At 41.1% G+C, this 13,118-nt stretch overlaps 1 protein-coding gene across 1 annotated transcript in view; it reads right to left on the bottom strand.

Moving 5' to 3' along the window:
• SLC35F1 (solute carrier family 35 member F1) overlaps positions 1-13,118 on the bottom strand; it is a 341,749-nt gene that overhangs the window by 24,529 nt on the left and 304,102 nt on the right. The window contains exons 4-5 of the mRNA XM_061623697.1: positions 9,527-9,686; positions 6,458-6,614 (exon numbers count right to left, since the gene is read on the bottom strand). Of these exons, the coding sequence (XP_061479681.1) occupies positions 6,458-6,614; positions 9,527-9,686 (317 nt within the window). The remainder of the gene's footprint in view (positions 1-6,457; positions 6,615-9,526; positions 9,687-13,118) is intronic.

Genomic DNA, 13,118 nt, shown 5'->3' with positions numbered 1-13,118 from the left:
ATAAAATCAGTAAAACCTTTAAAACAAATATTGGTAACAAAAAATTATGTATGGATGAAAAATGGAAATGGACTGCCTTCAAGTCGATCCCGTCTTATGGCTACCCTATGAATAGGGTTTTCATGGTAAGGCTTGCTGAAATAAAAATCAACAGATGACTTTCAACACTTCCTCATGTTTTAAAAAAACCCTTTGTGCACACAGCATGCTAGTATGACAGGGAAAGACTGTAACAGTCTTCTTTCTGGTATTTTTTAAATTTTATTTATAAAAACGTATCCACTTCCCAGACATTACACCTCCCAAAATGGTATACAACAAAAATAAACAATTAAGTTGTCAAATACATACATACATACTAAAACCTCTAAACATTTAAATAAAAGGTCTATAAATGCGCTATCCTTATTAATGGAAAGTGTAGCAGACACAGAATTTCAAACATCAAACAAAAGCCTGGTTAAAAAAAAGTGAACTAAAATATAAACTAAAAAGTGTTGATGTTGATCTAATCTGAGGGGAAAGGGTGTTCCATAATCAGGGTGCATGTACTGAGAATGCTCTCTCTTGGGTTGCTGTATATGTGACACCATCAAGAGAGCATCCCCACTTGATCTTAACATTGGGCAGGTACTATGGCATAAGGCATTCCCATCATGTATTTAGTAGGGCTGTGCACAGCCCCCCCAATGTGCCCTGTGGCTCCGATATGGGAACACATTAGGGGACATGGCAATCACCTGTCCTGTCTCGGGGCCAGTGCTGAATAAGTTTAGGGGCAGGGCTAATGTTTAATTAGGATTAAAAAATCCAATTAAACCAAAGGCTGGGAGGGGGTCAATTCTGCAAGATGCTGTTTTGTGAACAATGTTCCTGCGGGAAAGCCACTTCGAGTGAGCACCCACACCCCACAGAATGCTCCCTCTGCTGAATAGCTGATGAATGGAGGGAGCAATCCTGTGCGATGCTCCTTGCAAAGCAGCACCTGCACCCCACACAATCTATGACTCCACTCAATAGCTGTGTTGAGCGGAGGCACTGACCCTGTGGGGTGGCACACAGGCAGAAAGGAGGGCTGCAGCATTGGTCTTACCTTCTGGGGGAAGATGCAGCAGGTAGGTCTTGGCATTTGCATATGTTTTCTTGGCTGATGGCAGCCTCTTCTTCCTGCCTGATGTTCTATCCCCTGACAGCCCCAGATCATTCTGGACCATCCAATTCAACCCGTAACAATCCATGGCTCTCTCAAGCCAATACGGCTGAGGTTCAAACCCTCCTAAAAGGCCTGATTTGACTCTGGCCTCTGCTGAATCCAGTGTACAGCCCTAGTATTTAGCATTTGCTTCTACTAGTCTGTGGTAGTACAAGCACCTTGGCCTGGTGGGCAGCCAGTACAACTCCTTCAGAACAAGTCTAGTGTGCTAGCTTTTCCTACAGAGGGAATTTCTCTTAATGTGAAGAAGCATTCTACAATGTGCCTCTCCTGCCTGACTCTTACGTGGCACAGCTCACTAATGTCTATATACCAAATTGCTTTTCTGCATGTCTGAATCAGTTCCAAGGTTGGGGATTGCTCCTTTGTGTATTTTATTTTCCAAAACTTGGGCCCAATTTTGTTTTCCACAGAAAATGTTATTTCTTCAGCTTGACAGGAAAAGCACAGCATGACATCCCCTTTGGGGCTGTACATGCACAGTACTGCTGCTTGTGAGCCAGCTGAGATTTGCAGAGTGCTGATTTACAGCATGACTGAAATCCGTTAAGCTGAAATATTAGCACTGACCAACAGAGGCTTGAGAGCGAGCAAAAGAAACACTGGCAATCGAGAGTCATACTGTGTGTAAAACCTGTCCAGCCTTAGAAAACAAAAGAACTGATGTTGCAAATGTGTAGATAATACAGAAGCTTGTGTCTGGCAGTCCAAAATGTTTTTTTTAAATAAAAATAAAAATAAATTACCAGTTGTTATTGTTGTTACGTGCCTTCAAGTCAATTACGACTTATGGGGACCCTATGAATCAGCGACCTCCAATAGCATCTGTCGTGAACCACCCTGTCCAGATCTTGTAAGTTCAGCTCTGTGGCTTCCTTTATGGAATCAATCCATCTCTTGTTTGGCCTTCCTCTTTTTCTACTTCCTTCTGTTTTTCCCAGCATTATTGTCTTTTCTAGTGAATCATGTCTTCTCATGATGTGTCCAAAGTATGATAACCTCAGTTTCATCATTTTAGCTTCTAGTGACAGTTCTGGTTTAATTTGTTCTAACATCCAATTATTTATTTTTTTCACAGTCCATGGTATCTGCAAACCTCTCCTCCAACACCACATTTCAAATGAGTTGATTTTTCTCTTATCCCCTTTTTTCACTCTCCAACGTTCACATCCATACATAGAGATCGGGAATACCATGGTCTGAATGATCCTGACTTTAGTGTTCAGTGATACATCTTTGCAGTTGAGGACCTTTTCTAGTTCTCGCATAGCTGCCCTCTCTAGTCCTAGGCTTCTACTGATTTCTTGACTATTGTCTCCATTTTGGTTAATGATTGTGCCAAGGTATTGACAATCCTTGACAAGTTCAATGTCCTCATTGTCAGCTTTAAAGTTACATAAATGTTCTGTTGTCATTACTTTAGTCATCTTGACATTCAGCTGTAGTCCTGCTTTTGTGCTTTCCTCTTTAACTTTTATCAGCATTCATTTCAAATCATTACTGGTTTCTGCTAGTAGTATGGTATCGTCTACATATCTTAAATTATTGATATTTCTCCCTCCAATTTTCACACCTCCTTCATCTTGGTCCAATCCCGCTTTCATATGATATGTTCTGGGTATAGATTAAACAAGTAGGGTGATAAAATTCACCTCTGTCTCACACCCTTTCCAATTGGGAACAAATTGGTTTCTCCATATTCTGTCCTTGCTGTAGCTCTTGTCCAGATATAGGTTGCACATCAGAACAATCAAATGCTATGGCACCCCCATTTCTTTTAAGGCATTCCATAGTTTTTCATGATCTACAAAATCAAAGGCTTTGCTGTAATCTATAAAGCACAGGGTGATTTCCTTCTGAAATTCCTTGCTCCGTTCCATTATTCAACGTATGTTTGCGATATGATCTCTGCTGCCTCTTCGCTTTCTAAATCCAGCTTGGATGTCTGGCATTTCTCGCTCCATATATGGTAAGAGCCTTTGTTGTAGAATCTTGAGCATTACTTTACTTGCATGGGATGTTAAGGCAATAGTTTGATAATTACTGCATTCCCTGGGATCCCCTTTGTTTGGAGCTGGGATGTATATTGAGCTCTTCCAGTCTGTGGGCCACTGTTTAGTTTTCCATATTTGTTGACAATTTGGACAGATTCCATCTCAGTTGCTTATAGCAACTCCACTAGTATGCCATCTGTTCCTCGTGATTTGTTTCTTGCAGGTATTTTAAGAGCAGCTTTCACCTCACATTCTAAAATTTCTGGTTCTTCATCATACGGTTCCTCCATGAATGAATCCGTCATCCTTGCATCTCTTTTATAGAGTTCTTCAGAGTATTGCTACCATCTTCCTTTTATTTCCTCTCGGTCAGTCAGTGTGTTACCCTGATGATTATTCAACATCTCTACCCTTGGTTTAAATTTCCCTTTAATTTCTCTAATATTTTGGAATAGGGCTCTTGTTCTACCTGTTTTGTTGTCCTCTTCTATTACTATACAATAACCATTGTAATAGCTCTCTTTGTCCCAATGTATTAGTTGCTGAATTGTTGCATTTAGGGTTCTAACCGTGTTTCTGTCTCCTTTTGCTTTTGTTCTCTTTAACCATTTTAAGAGTTTCTTCAGTCATCCATTGAGGTCTTTCTCTCTTTTTAACAAGAGGTATGGATTATCAACACCTTGGCACAGTTGTTAACCAAAATGGAGACAATAGTCAAGAAATCAGAAGAAGGCTAGGACTGGGGAGGGCAGCTATGAGAGAACTAGAAAAGGTCCTCAAATGCAAAGATGTATCACTGAACACTAAAGTCAGGATCATTCAGACCATGATATTCCCGATCTCTAGGTATGGATGTGAACGTTGGAGAGTGAAAAAAGGGGATAAGAGAAAAATCAACTCATTTGAAATGTGGTGTTGGAGGAGAGCTTTGCACATACCATGGACTGCGAAAAAGACTGTGTTAGAACAAATTAAACCAGAACTGTCACTAGAAGCTAATGATGAAACTGAGGTTATCATACTTTGGACACATCATGAGAAGACATGATTCACTAGAAAAGACAATAATGCTGGGAAAAACAGAAGGAAGTAGAAAAAGAGGAAGGCCAAACAAGAGATGGATTTATTCCATAAAGGAAGCCACAGAGCTGAACTTACAAGATCTGGACAGGGTGGTTCACAACAGATGCTATTGGAAGTCACTGATTCATAGGGTCCCCACAAATCGTAATTGACTTGAAGGAACATAACAAAAATGATAATGTCTCTGACTTCACTCCATAGGTCTTCTGGTTCTCTGTCAACTAAGTTTAAAACCTCAAATATGTTCCTTATTTGATCTTTATCTTCTTCTTGGATGTTATTTAAATTTCATTTTGTCATTATGATGACTTTGTTCTTCTTTAGCTTTTCGATATGACCAGTTCGTCATCTGTACCACAGTCTGCTCCTGGTCTTGTTTTTGCAGAAAGTATGGAAATTCTCCATCTTCTGTTACCAATTATATAATCAATTTGATTCCTATATTGTACAGTCATCTTTTCGGTTGCTCAAAAAATGTGTTTGCGAGAAAAAAATTATTGGCTTCACAGAATTCGATAAGTCTTTCTCCTGCTTCATTTCTATCTCCTAAGCCCCATTTCCCCACAATTCCTAGTTCTTCTCTGTTCTCTACTTTTGCATTCCAGTCCCCCATGATTATCAGCACATCTTGTTTTGGTGTGTGATCAATTTCTTCCTGTACTTCTGCGTAAATCCTCCCCAATTCCTCTTCTTCTGCATTTGCCGTTGGAGCGCAGACTTGGATAATGGTTATGTTAATAGGTTTCCTATTAAATCTCATTGATGTAACTCGCTCAGACCTTGTGTTATAGCTCTTAATTGTTTTTGCTGCATCACTTCTCACTATTAAAGCAACCCCATTTCTTCTTAATTGCTCATTTCCTGCATAAAATATTTTGTAGCTGCCTGATTGAAAATGTCCCATTCCCGTCCATTTTAATTCACTCACGCCAAGTATTGTAATGTTGATACATTCCATTTCTTGCTTGACAATTTCTAAATTCCCCTGGTTCATGCTTCTCACATTCCAACTCCGGACTCTCCTTTCGCATCTGTGCACATCAGCCTCTGGGCTTCCTTTTAGTTTTGACCCAGCTGTGTCATTAGTCACAGCGCTACTCGTACTTGTCCTTTGTTCTTCCTCAGTAGCTCAGTGAGTGCCTTCTGACCTGGGGCCCCCAGCACTATCTTGTATTACATTTTGGATACTCTGTTCATTACCAATAACATCCTTAATACTCAAAAAAGGCTTTAAAAATCAGTATACACAGTTTAGAATATTATTTGGTTATCCTTTATTTCTAAAGGGCTAAACTAGATGTTACACATGGTTGCCTGTATATTGTCCATCAGAGGGGAAGGGGGCAGCCAGAAGATTATTTTGAAAAATGATCATATGAAAAAGGGTAAATCACAACTCTCCTCCATTCTTCTGCTCCCTTTCACAGTATCCAAAGATTGCTTGTCATTTAAACCAACCAACCAACCAACCCAAACCAGTCAGCAAAAGAACAGGACAAGCTAGCATGGTGTTGTGTGAGAGTGTCAGACATCCACACCATTTATTTAAAGCACATGGTTTTTCTCCAAAGAATCCTAGGAACTGTAGGTTAAGGGTGCTGGGAATTGTAGCTGTGTGAAGGGAACACTACAGTTCTCAGGATTTTTCAGGGAAAGCCACGACTCTTAAAAAATGGTATAAATGTGCTTTAAATGTATGGTGTGAATGGGAGAGCCTGGTTCAAATACCCACTCATCAGCCATGGAGCTCCCTAAGTGATTTTGGGCCAGTCAGTGTCTCTCAGCTTAAATGATCTCACAGGGCTGCTGTCATGACGATGAGCACCCTGGAGGACAGGCAGGGTAAAAATGGAATGACTGAATATAACAGCTCATTTGCCCCTGGGTTTTTACAACGGAGTGTGGTGGCACACATTCAAATCATACCTTGGCAGCTGCAAATTTTAAGCGTTTCTTTTTCATCAGTGAGTATTTTATTGAGAATGCATAGATAGTGGCAGATGAAAGGATGAAGTGGTAGGGGGGTTTGGCCATTCAACCTCTGCAATTCAGATTAAGGCACACATGTCTGAGAGATAATGAAACAAAGAGAAGCAGGGGCAGGGGCAGCCATGGGGCTTGCTGGTTTTGTTTTAATAGTAGCAGGCTACTGCCTTTCCTTACTCACAGCTGAATTCCACTGAAGAAGGAACCAAAGAGTCCAATCATGCCTAGGAACTCCACCCGACTCAGGTTCCGTACGATGTACTCTTCGCAAACATTGGAGATGCCATAGAGAGTGGCTCCGCCTAGTACTAGAAGGTCCCCTATAAGTTTATTTTCTCCTAGGAGCACAAAGATTACATATGTAAAACAGTCCAGAAGTTCTCCTTTACGAACTCTCTTTACACTTTTGGAAATACTTTTACACCTGTCCTCTGCATACATGCTGATTGCACATGTAGGAAAGATACCTCCAATTCAACATAAGAGACAGAACTATTGTAACATCTTCCAACACAATGGCTGTTAAGATAAGTGAACAGAAGGAAGTTCACAGAAGGACAGTTTCCCATCCCCTCCTCTCCCCTGCAGCTGACTTTGTCCCTTGAAAAGTCTCTCGAGTATTAGGTGGCCCTTCTGAACAATGTTGGATGGGATGTGGGGGCTGCTAAGGAAGGGGAATTTGCCCAAACCTCTGCCCAGTTTTGGCCAATTTCTCCCCCCACCTGAAGTCCCTGTACTACCTCATCCCACATTGTACAGAAAAGGCTTTTAGAGGGCCACTGCTGTCTACGGGGGAGAAGAGGCAGAGTAACCATGAACTTCCTTTGTTCACTTATTTGAGAAATAATGCTATGCCTCAATGGTAGAGCATCTGTGTTGCATGCAGAAGGTCCCAGATTCAACCCCCAGCTTCTTCAACTGGTGCTAGGAGACACCCCCATCTGAAACCCTGGAGAACTGCTGCTAGCCAGTGCAGACAATAGTGAGCTAGATGGGCCAATGGCCTCGCTCAGCTTCTTTTGTTCCTATTGTAACCTGGAACAAGTCATCAAGTAATTAAAAGGCATGTGTGGATTTGAGAAGCAGCTTACGAAAGCCATGTTTGGACTTCTGGTCATCACATGATTAGAATCATGTGAGGGGAGAGTAGTGACACACTTGCTGGCCCCACCCCCACTGTGGTGTTCCCATTGTCCGGTTCCACCACCCTCCATATGTTGAGGGGCAATTGCCCTCTACGCAATTTAGAACCCTCCATGATCAGAGTTCTAAATCATGGGGGCTCACTGCTGCAGACCTTCACCCTTCAACATGTGGAAAGCAGGAGTCAGGGCCTGCAAGTGCGTATTCAGTCTCTCATCACTGTGTGAGACCAGAATGCTGATGTGTAAAATGACGGCTTGACTGCCCACTTCAGATTGCAGATGCATGATCACATGGTTGAATGCTCCACCACATAAAAAACAAAAACAAACCTTCTGTACATTTTTTTTAAAAAAGATGTTAGAACAAAAACTCTATTTTTCTCTCTAGCATACTATTTTTCTCTGTGTAGGATTTTCTTGCACTGGAGAGTATTCAATCATGCAGTCCCCAATCTGAAGTGGTATGGTCCATGAACAGTTTTAGAATGTGATCAGTCCCTAGAGTATATATCACTACATCAGTCCACAATCACACAATAAAACAATCTGCTTCCCCCCCAAGCACTCACTGAGCATATGCACCAGAGACAAGGATGGTGTGCTAAATTTCTATCAATAGGGAGGGCCTTCTAAAGTATGGGGTACCATTCAAATATCAGTCTCCCACTGGCAGCTGAAATAACACAAGTATAGAACTTTTCCATATATTGTACTCAGCAGTTATCTAGTTACAATACTACCGTTTTTATTATGTTACGTTAAACAGGACTTTAAAGGAGTTGTTTGTGTTACCTTAAAAAAAAGATGGAAAATCTTTTGGCAACATTCTTTCTTGTTAAGAATTGGCAACATTCTTTCTCCTTAAGAATTCAAAATGTTTGCTATGATCCTTTCACATAAATACGACTAGGACATACCCCAATCAATTAAAAAGAGCAATGATTCCTGATTTCTTGCCAATTTACTTAGAAATTTAATCATTACTTATCTGCTGCACAGGTTGCAGGAAGCCCTTACATGCACTGTACATGGAGCATACAGTTTAAATGCTCACTACCACATGCGCAGACCAGTATGTAGCCACTGCATATTGGCAAGCACATGCTATCTGTGTGGGGGCTATACATGGACCAAGGAATTTTCAAAAGGATATTCTCCCCAAAAAATTAACCAGTCATATTATGGCAGTGAGGTTTACTATTGGCAAGGTTTTGGAGGGATCTAGCAGGTGCGGATCTGATGTATTTGTATAAATTAGTATTGGAGACAGCTACCTTGGAGACATTAACCTCCAAATTGAAAGTTTTGAGAGGCCAAAACAAGAGACATAAATTTATTTCCATTTGGTATGATTTTGTTACTTTTGTAAATGAAAAAGAACATAGGCAATCACCGCCAGCAGCGGTTTAAATGGATCTGGTTACTTTAAAATTATTCTTCAGGTTCTCACAGGGGCCCTCTGGCCACATACACTCCCTCCTTTCTTTCTTCCTCATTTCTTTTCTTAATAGTAAAGGGATATTGAGCTAATTGTTATATGACTCTATTATGCAATGTACTGTCCATGGACTCCTCCTTCCCTAGTTCTCCGGTATGTCTACACTTGGCTGGTTGTTCTTATTATTTAATTTTGCTGAGATTTCTATGTTTATGTTTTCATGGAAATTAATATGCTGTTGACTATATGTACTATTGTAACATTTTCTGAATTAAAATAAATAAATATTGTAATTTTTAAAAACCAAGCGTTATTCTCCTCATATGTTGCATAGGCGTACATAAGGGCTTTGTTGAGACCTTACTTAATACATCCTTTTAACAGCCTCAGTGCTCCATTTGGGTTGGATTCCTTTCCCTGTACATGTGCAGACACATACATACACCAGACAAGGAGCTGAATTAAAATCAAAATGGATAGGGCTCATATCGGCTCTCCCTTTATGAAATCCCCTTCCCAAAGTAGTTCTGTGGTCACAAGGAAATCCATTATTTTCTCAAGTCTGCTGCTTTCGGGGGGGGGGATATTCTGAATTTTTCTGATCACTGGAGAACAACCACAGTCACTGCATTTTCTCCTGCATGGAAACATGTATGCAAATCCTCACCTGCTCCTTGCTGCCTTCCAACAAGGACATCTGCTCCTGCCATGCAGCCCATCCCCAGTATGCAGACCACAATGCCAATGAAGTGCACTGCCTTGTACCGTACCAGCAGGAAGAACCAAGACAGTAATATCACAACTGGAATCACAAAACAATCTAGGAGCTGCAAGAAAGAAAAAGACAGAGAGAGAAGAACAACTTTAGAAAAGCACTGAGGTCCATATCACTCTGAATGTAGGCTTTATCTCAACGCATAAAGAGCCAGAACAGAAGGAAACTGATAGAAATACTTACACTAGAAGAGATATGGTGAATATGCCCAAGGGCAAGATTGCAGCACAGGCAAGTCTCCTCCTTAAGCCAGCAGAAGCGCCACAACTGAATTTGCTGGGTGTAACAATGCTGTTAAAACTGGCCCTCCAATGACTACTTGTAAATGTGGTCAGGACCTTTGGAAAAGTGTCTGCTTCTTAATAATAGCACCGCTTTTATCAGTATTATCACCATTAAGAAGATTCTGACAATTTCAATCGTGGAGCAAATGACAACACAGGGTTATTCCTCCTCCTGCTTCAACAAGAACTCAGGAGTGTTTAAAAAAAAAAGTTCTGGAAGCATAATTTTAGGACTGAGATCATGTCTGGATAACAGCACTGTGTGAGTATGTGTGTACACAGAGCTAGAGGAACACAGGAGTAGAAGAGATTAAGAACAGTTTTGTAAGCCACAGGAAGTAGTATGTACATGATGGGACTGAAATATTTGTGGGTTTTCTTTTGTACTTTTATCCAATATGTAATGTGGATAGTCAGGTGAAGATACAGCATGTGAATTTTGACTGCAAATATTTATTTTATTTATTTATTATTTGCTTTATATCCCACCGTTCCTCCCAGCAGGAGCACAGGGCAGCAAACAAAAGCACTAAAAACACAAACATCATAAAAACAGACTTTAAAATACTTTAAAATTAAAATTAAACATCTTTAAAAACATTCCTTTAAAAAAAGCTTTCAAAGCATCTTTTTTAAAAAAAGGTTAAAAACATATATATATATATATATATATATATATATATATATAAAGAAGGTTTAAAAACATACTAAAAAGCAGTTCCAACACAGGTGCAGACTGGGATAAGGTCTCAACTTAAAAGGCTTGTTGAAAGAGGAAGGTCTTCAAATATAACCAAGAAAGGACAACAACAACAACAACAATATACTACTACTACTACTATTAGTACTACTGTGAAAATTGTAACCTAAGAATCTCCCTAGGAAGTTGAATGGTAGCAGGCAACAAATTAAATTAAGAAGTGAAGCATTAGCAAGATGGAACCCATCTTGAATCTATTCACCCTGTCTGTGTTGTTTCCCTGATACAGGGCTGTATCCAACACTGTAGTTCTGCTCGAGCAATAGACGCCTGTACACATCCTCTCCAACCCGCCCCATGTACCCCAAAATCATCTCTGGAGGGCTGGGGATGGAGAAGAAACTGACGACCCATTGGATACAACCCACAGATACACACACATCAACCTCTGGTCTTCTTGTGTTCTATGATAACTATTTTGAAGTCTGGCCCTTAGAAAGTAGGAGCTTTTGTGCAGACCTATTTGTAACCTATTCAAGTCTTACATCAGCTATTTCACTATGAATCTGGATGTCCAGATGAACCCCAAGATAGAAGCAATTTATGGATGATAGCCAACAGATGCTAGCTTCATGCAGCCAAGTAGCATAAAAGTGAACGTAGACTTTGAGAGATGCAGGCAATCTGTATCTTCAAGATACCGCTTACCATGAAAACCCTATTCATAGGGTCGCCATAAGTCGGAATCGACTTGAAGGCAGTCCATTTCCATTTTCCATTTTTCTCTGGATAAGGGATTGGGACTATTTCCAGACTGTTATTATTTTCCAGGTGGGATTCAATCACATCCTGGCAAATTTAGATTGTGCAATTAAAGTGAATTTGTAGCTCTTGCCCCACAAACCTGCTTCTTCTTCTTTTTAAAAAAAGTGGTGAGGAAAGTATCAAGGAAATGCACTGGAAAGTGTGGGACAGCAATTGCTTGAACCTCCCCTCAAACAAACCAGAATGAATGCTCACCAAACAGATCATCTGAGAATAGGGATGGGGAAAATTTGATTCCATTTGCATTTAAAACCAAGTCTATCAAATCTGCACTGTCCAAAACAATATGAGAACGAAGCACAGCTATCCTTCAAAACTCACACTTATCCGAATTGTGTGATGCAGTTCCTCAACCAAACAATACTTACAAAAATTCATATATTAGGGAAACCTGCGCATAAAAATGAATAATTAGTGAAAATAACATACAAAATGCATTATATTAGGAGAAATAGCTTGCAAGCGTGCGGACATTAGTCAAAACTGCATACAAAACAGCTGAACAATTTTCATGAGTTCTTAAAATAAAAAGATTACAAATTGCTGCAGAAATGTGGAGAACTTAATTTAAGATTGGAAAAATGAGGAACTGAGAGAACTGAAAATGACAGATCCTTCCATTCATATCTGGAAGTGACGAAGCTATCCTAAAAACAGAGATTTGGATCCAAGGCTATCCTAATTGTTATATTTCTTGAAAAATAATTTGCCCTGTAACAGAGAATGGAAATAATAAATGTTCATTTGTTTTTGGCTATTCATCAGGTTAGATGCCATATCTGTCGGAAGGCAGAGCTGGGGTCCCAATCCCGGGGAGCTGGATCCCGGAGAGTTGGGAGAAGAGTATTCAGATGGATGGCAGAGGGAAGGGGGAGGAACTTCCCCCCTTTGGAGCGAAGACGAAATAGAGGAACTGCCAGTGATAAGGTCGCTTAGCAACAGGGAGCCTGAGCCCTCCCTGGACATTCTCACGCCTCCCCCTCTTTCAGGCTCAGAGCAAGAGGGGGAAGAGGGAGGGCTGCTCACAGCCAAAAAGTGGGGAGGCAGTTTACCATCAGCCCCTCCCCTATCCCCCATCCTGGAATCGGAAACTTCAGAAGAGGAGGGGGTGATGCTTCCCCCCTCACCGCGCACACGCAGACAGCTGAAAAGACAGGAGAGAAGGGGGGGAAGGTGGGCAGTACCTGAGGGGCAGTTAAGGAGGAGCGAAAGATTGCGCGCCCGTTTGGCCCCTTCTTAAAGAACAGGCGGGAAGAAGTCCCTTGCTCTGTCAACTTTCTCCCAATGCCGCAGGACCTGTATCCCTGTATTGCTTCATGAGAAAACGCAGTCTTTGTTTGGACATTACCCTAATAAAACACGAATTAACTACAATCGTTGGTCTGGTTCCTGAGTCACATCCTGGGCCTGACAGCTTGACAGAGCCACCTAAATCACCCTCAACGCTCTCTTCACTTGACTGGGACAAGATGTCAAAGGGAGCAGCGGGGGGGACGAACCCCACTTCTGAGACGGAAGAAGTGGAACTTCTGAGGACTAAGGTAGCTGATTTGCAGACGGATGTTCAAGCCCTGCTAGCAGCAGTCAAGGCGCTGAAGACGGATAATCAAACCTTGAAGGCCACGATAGACCAGATGCGAACAGCCCCTCCAGCTGCCGTAGTAAAGGTTCCCAT

Source organism: Rhineura floridana, chromosome 4, assembly GCF_030035675.1.
Source record: "Rhineura floridana isolate rRhiFlo1 chromosome 4, rRhiFlo1.hap2, whole genome shotgun sequence".
Taxonomy (NCBI): Eukaryota; Metazoa; Chordata; class Lepidosauria; order Squamata; family Rhineuridae; genus Rhineura; species Rhineura floridana.
The sequence above is the reverse complement of the archived record's forward strand: the minus strand, read 5'-3'. Positions and strand labels throughout refer to the sequence as shown.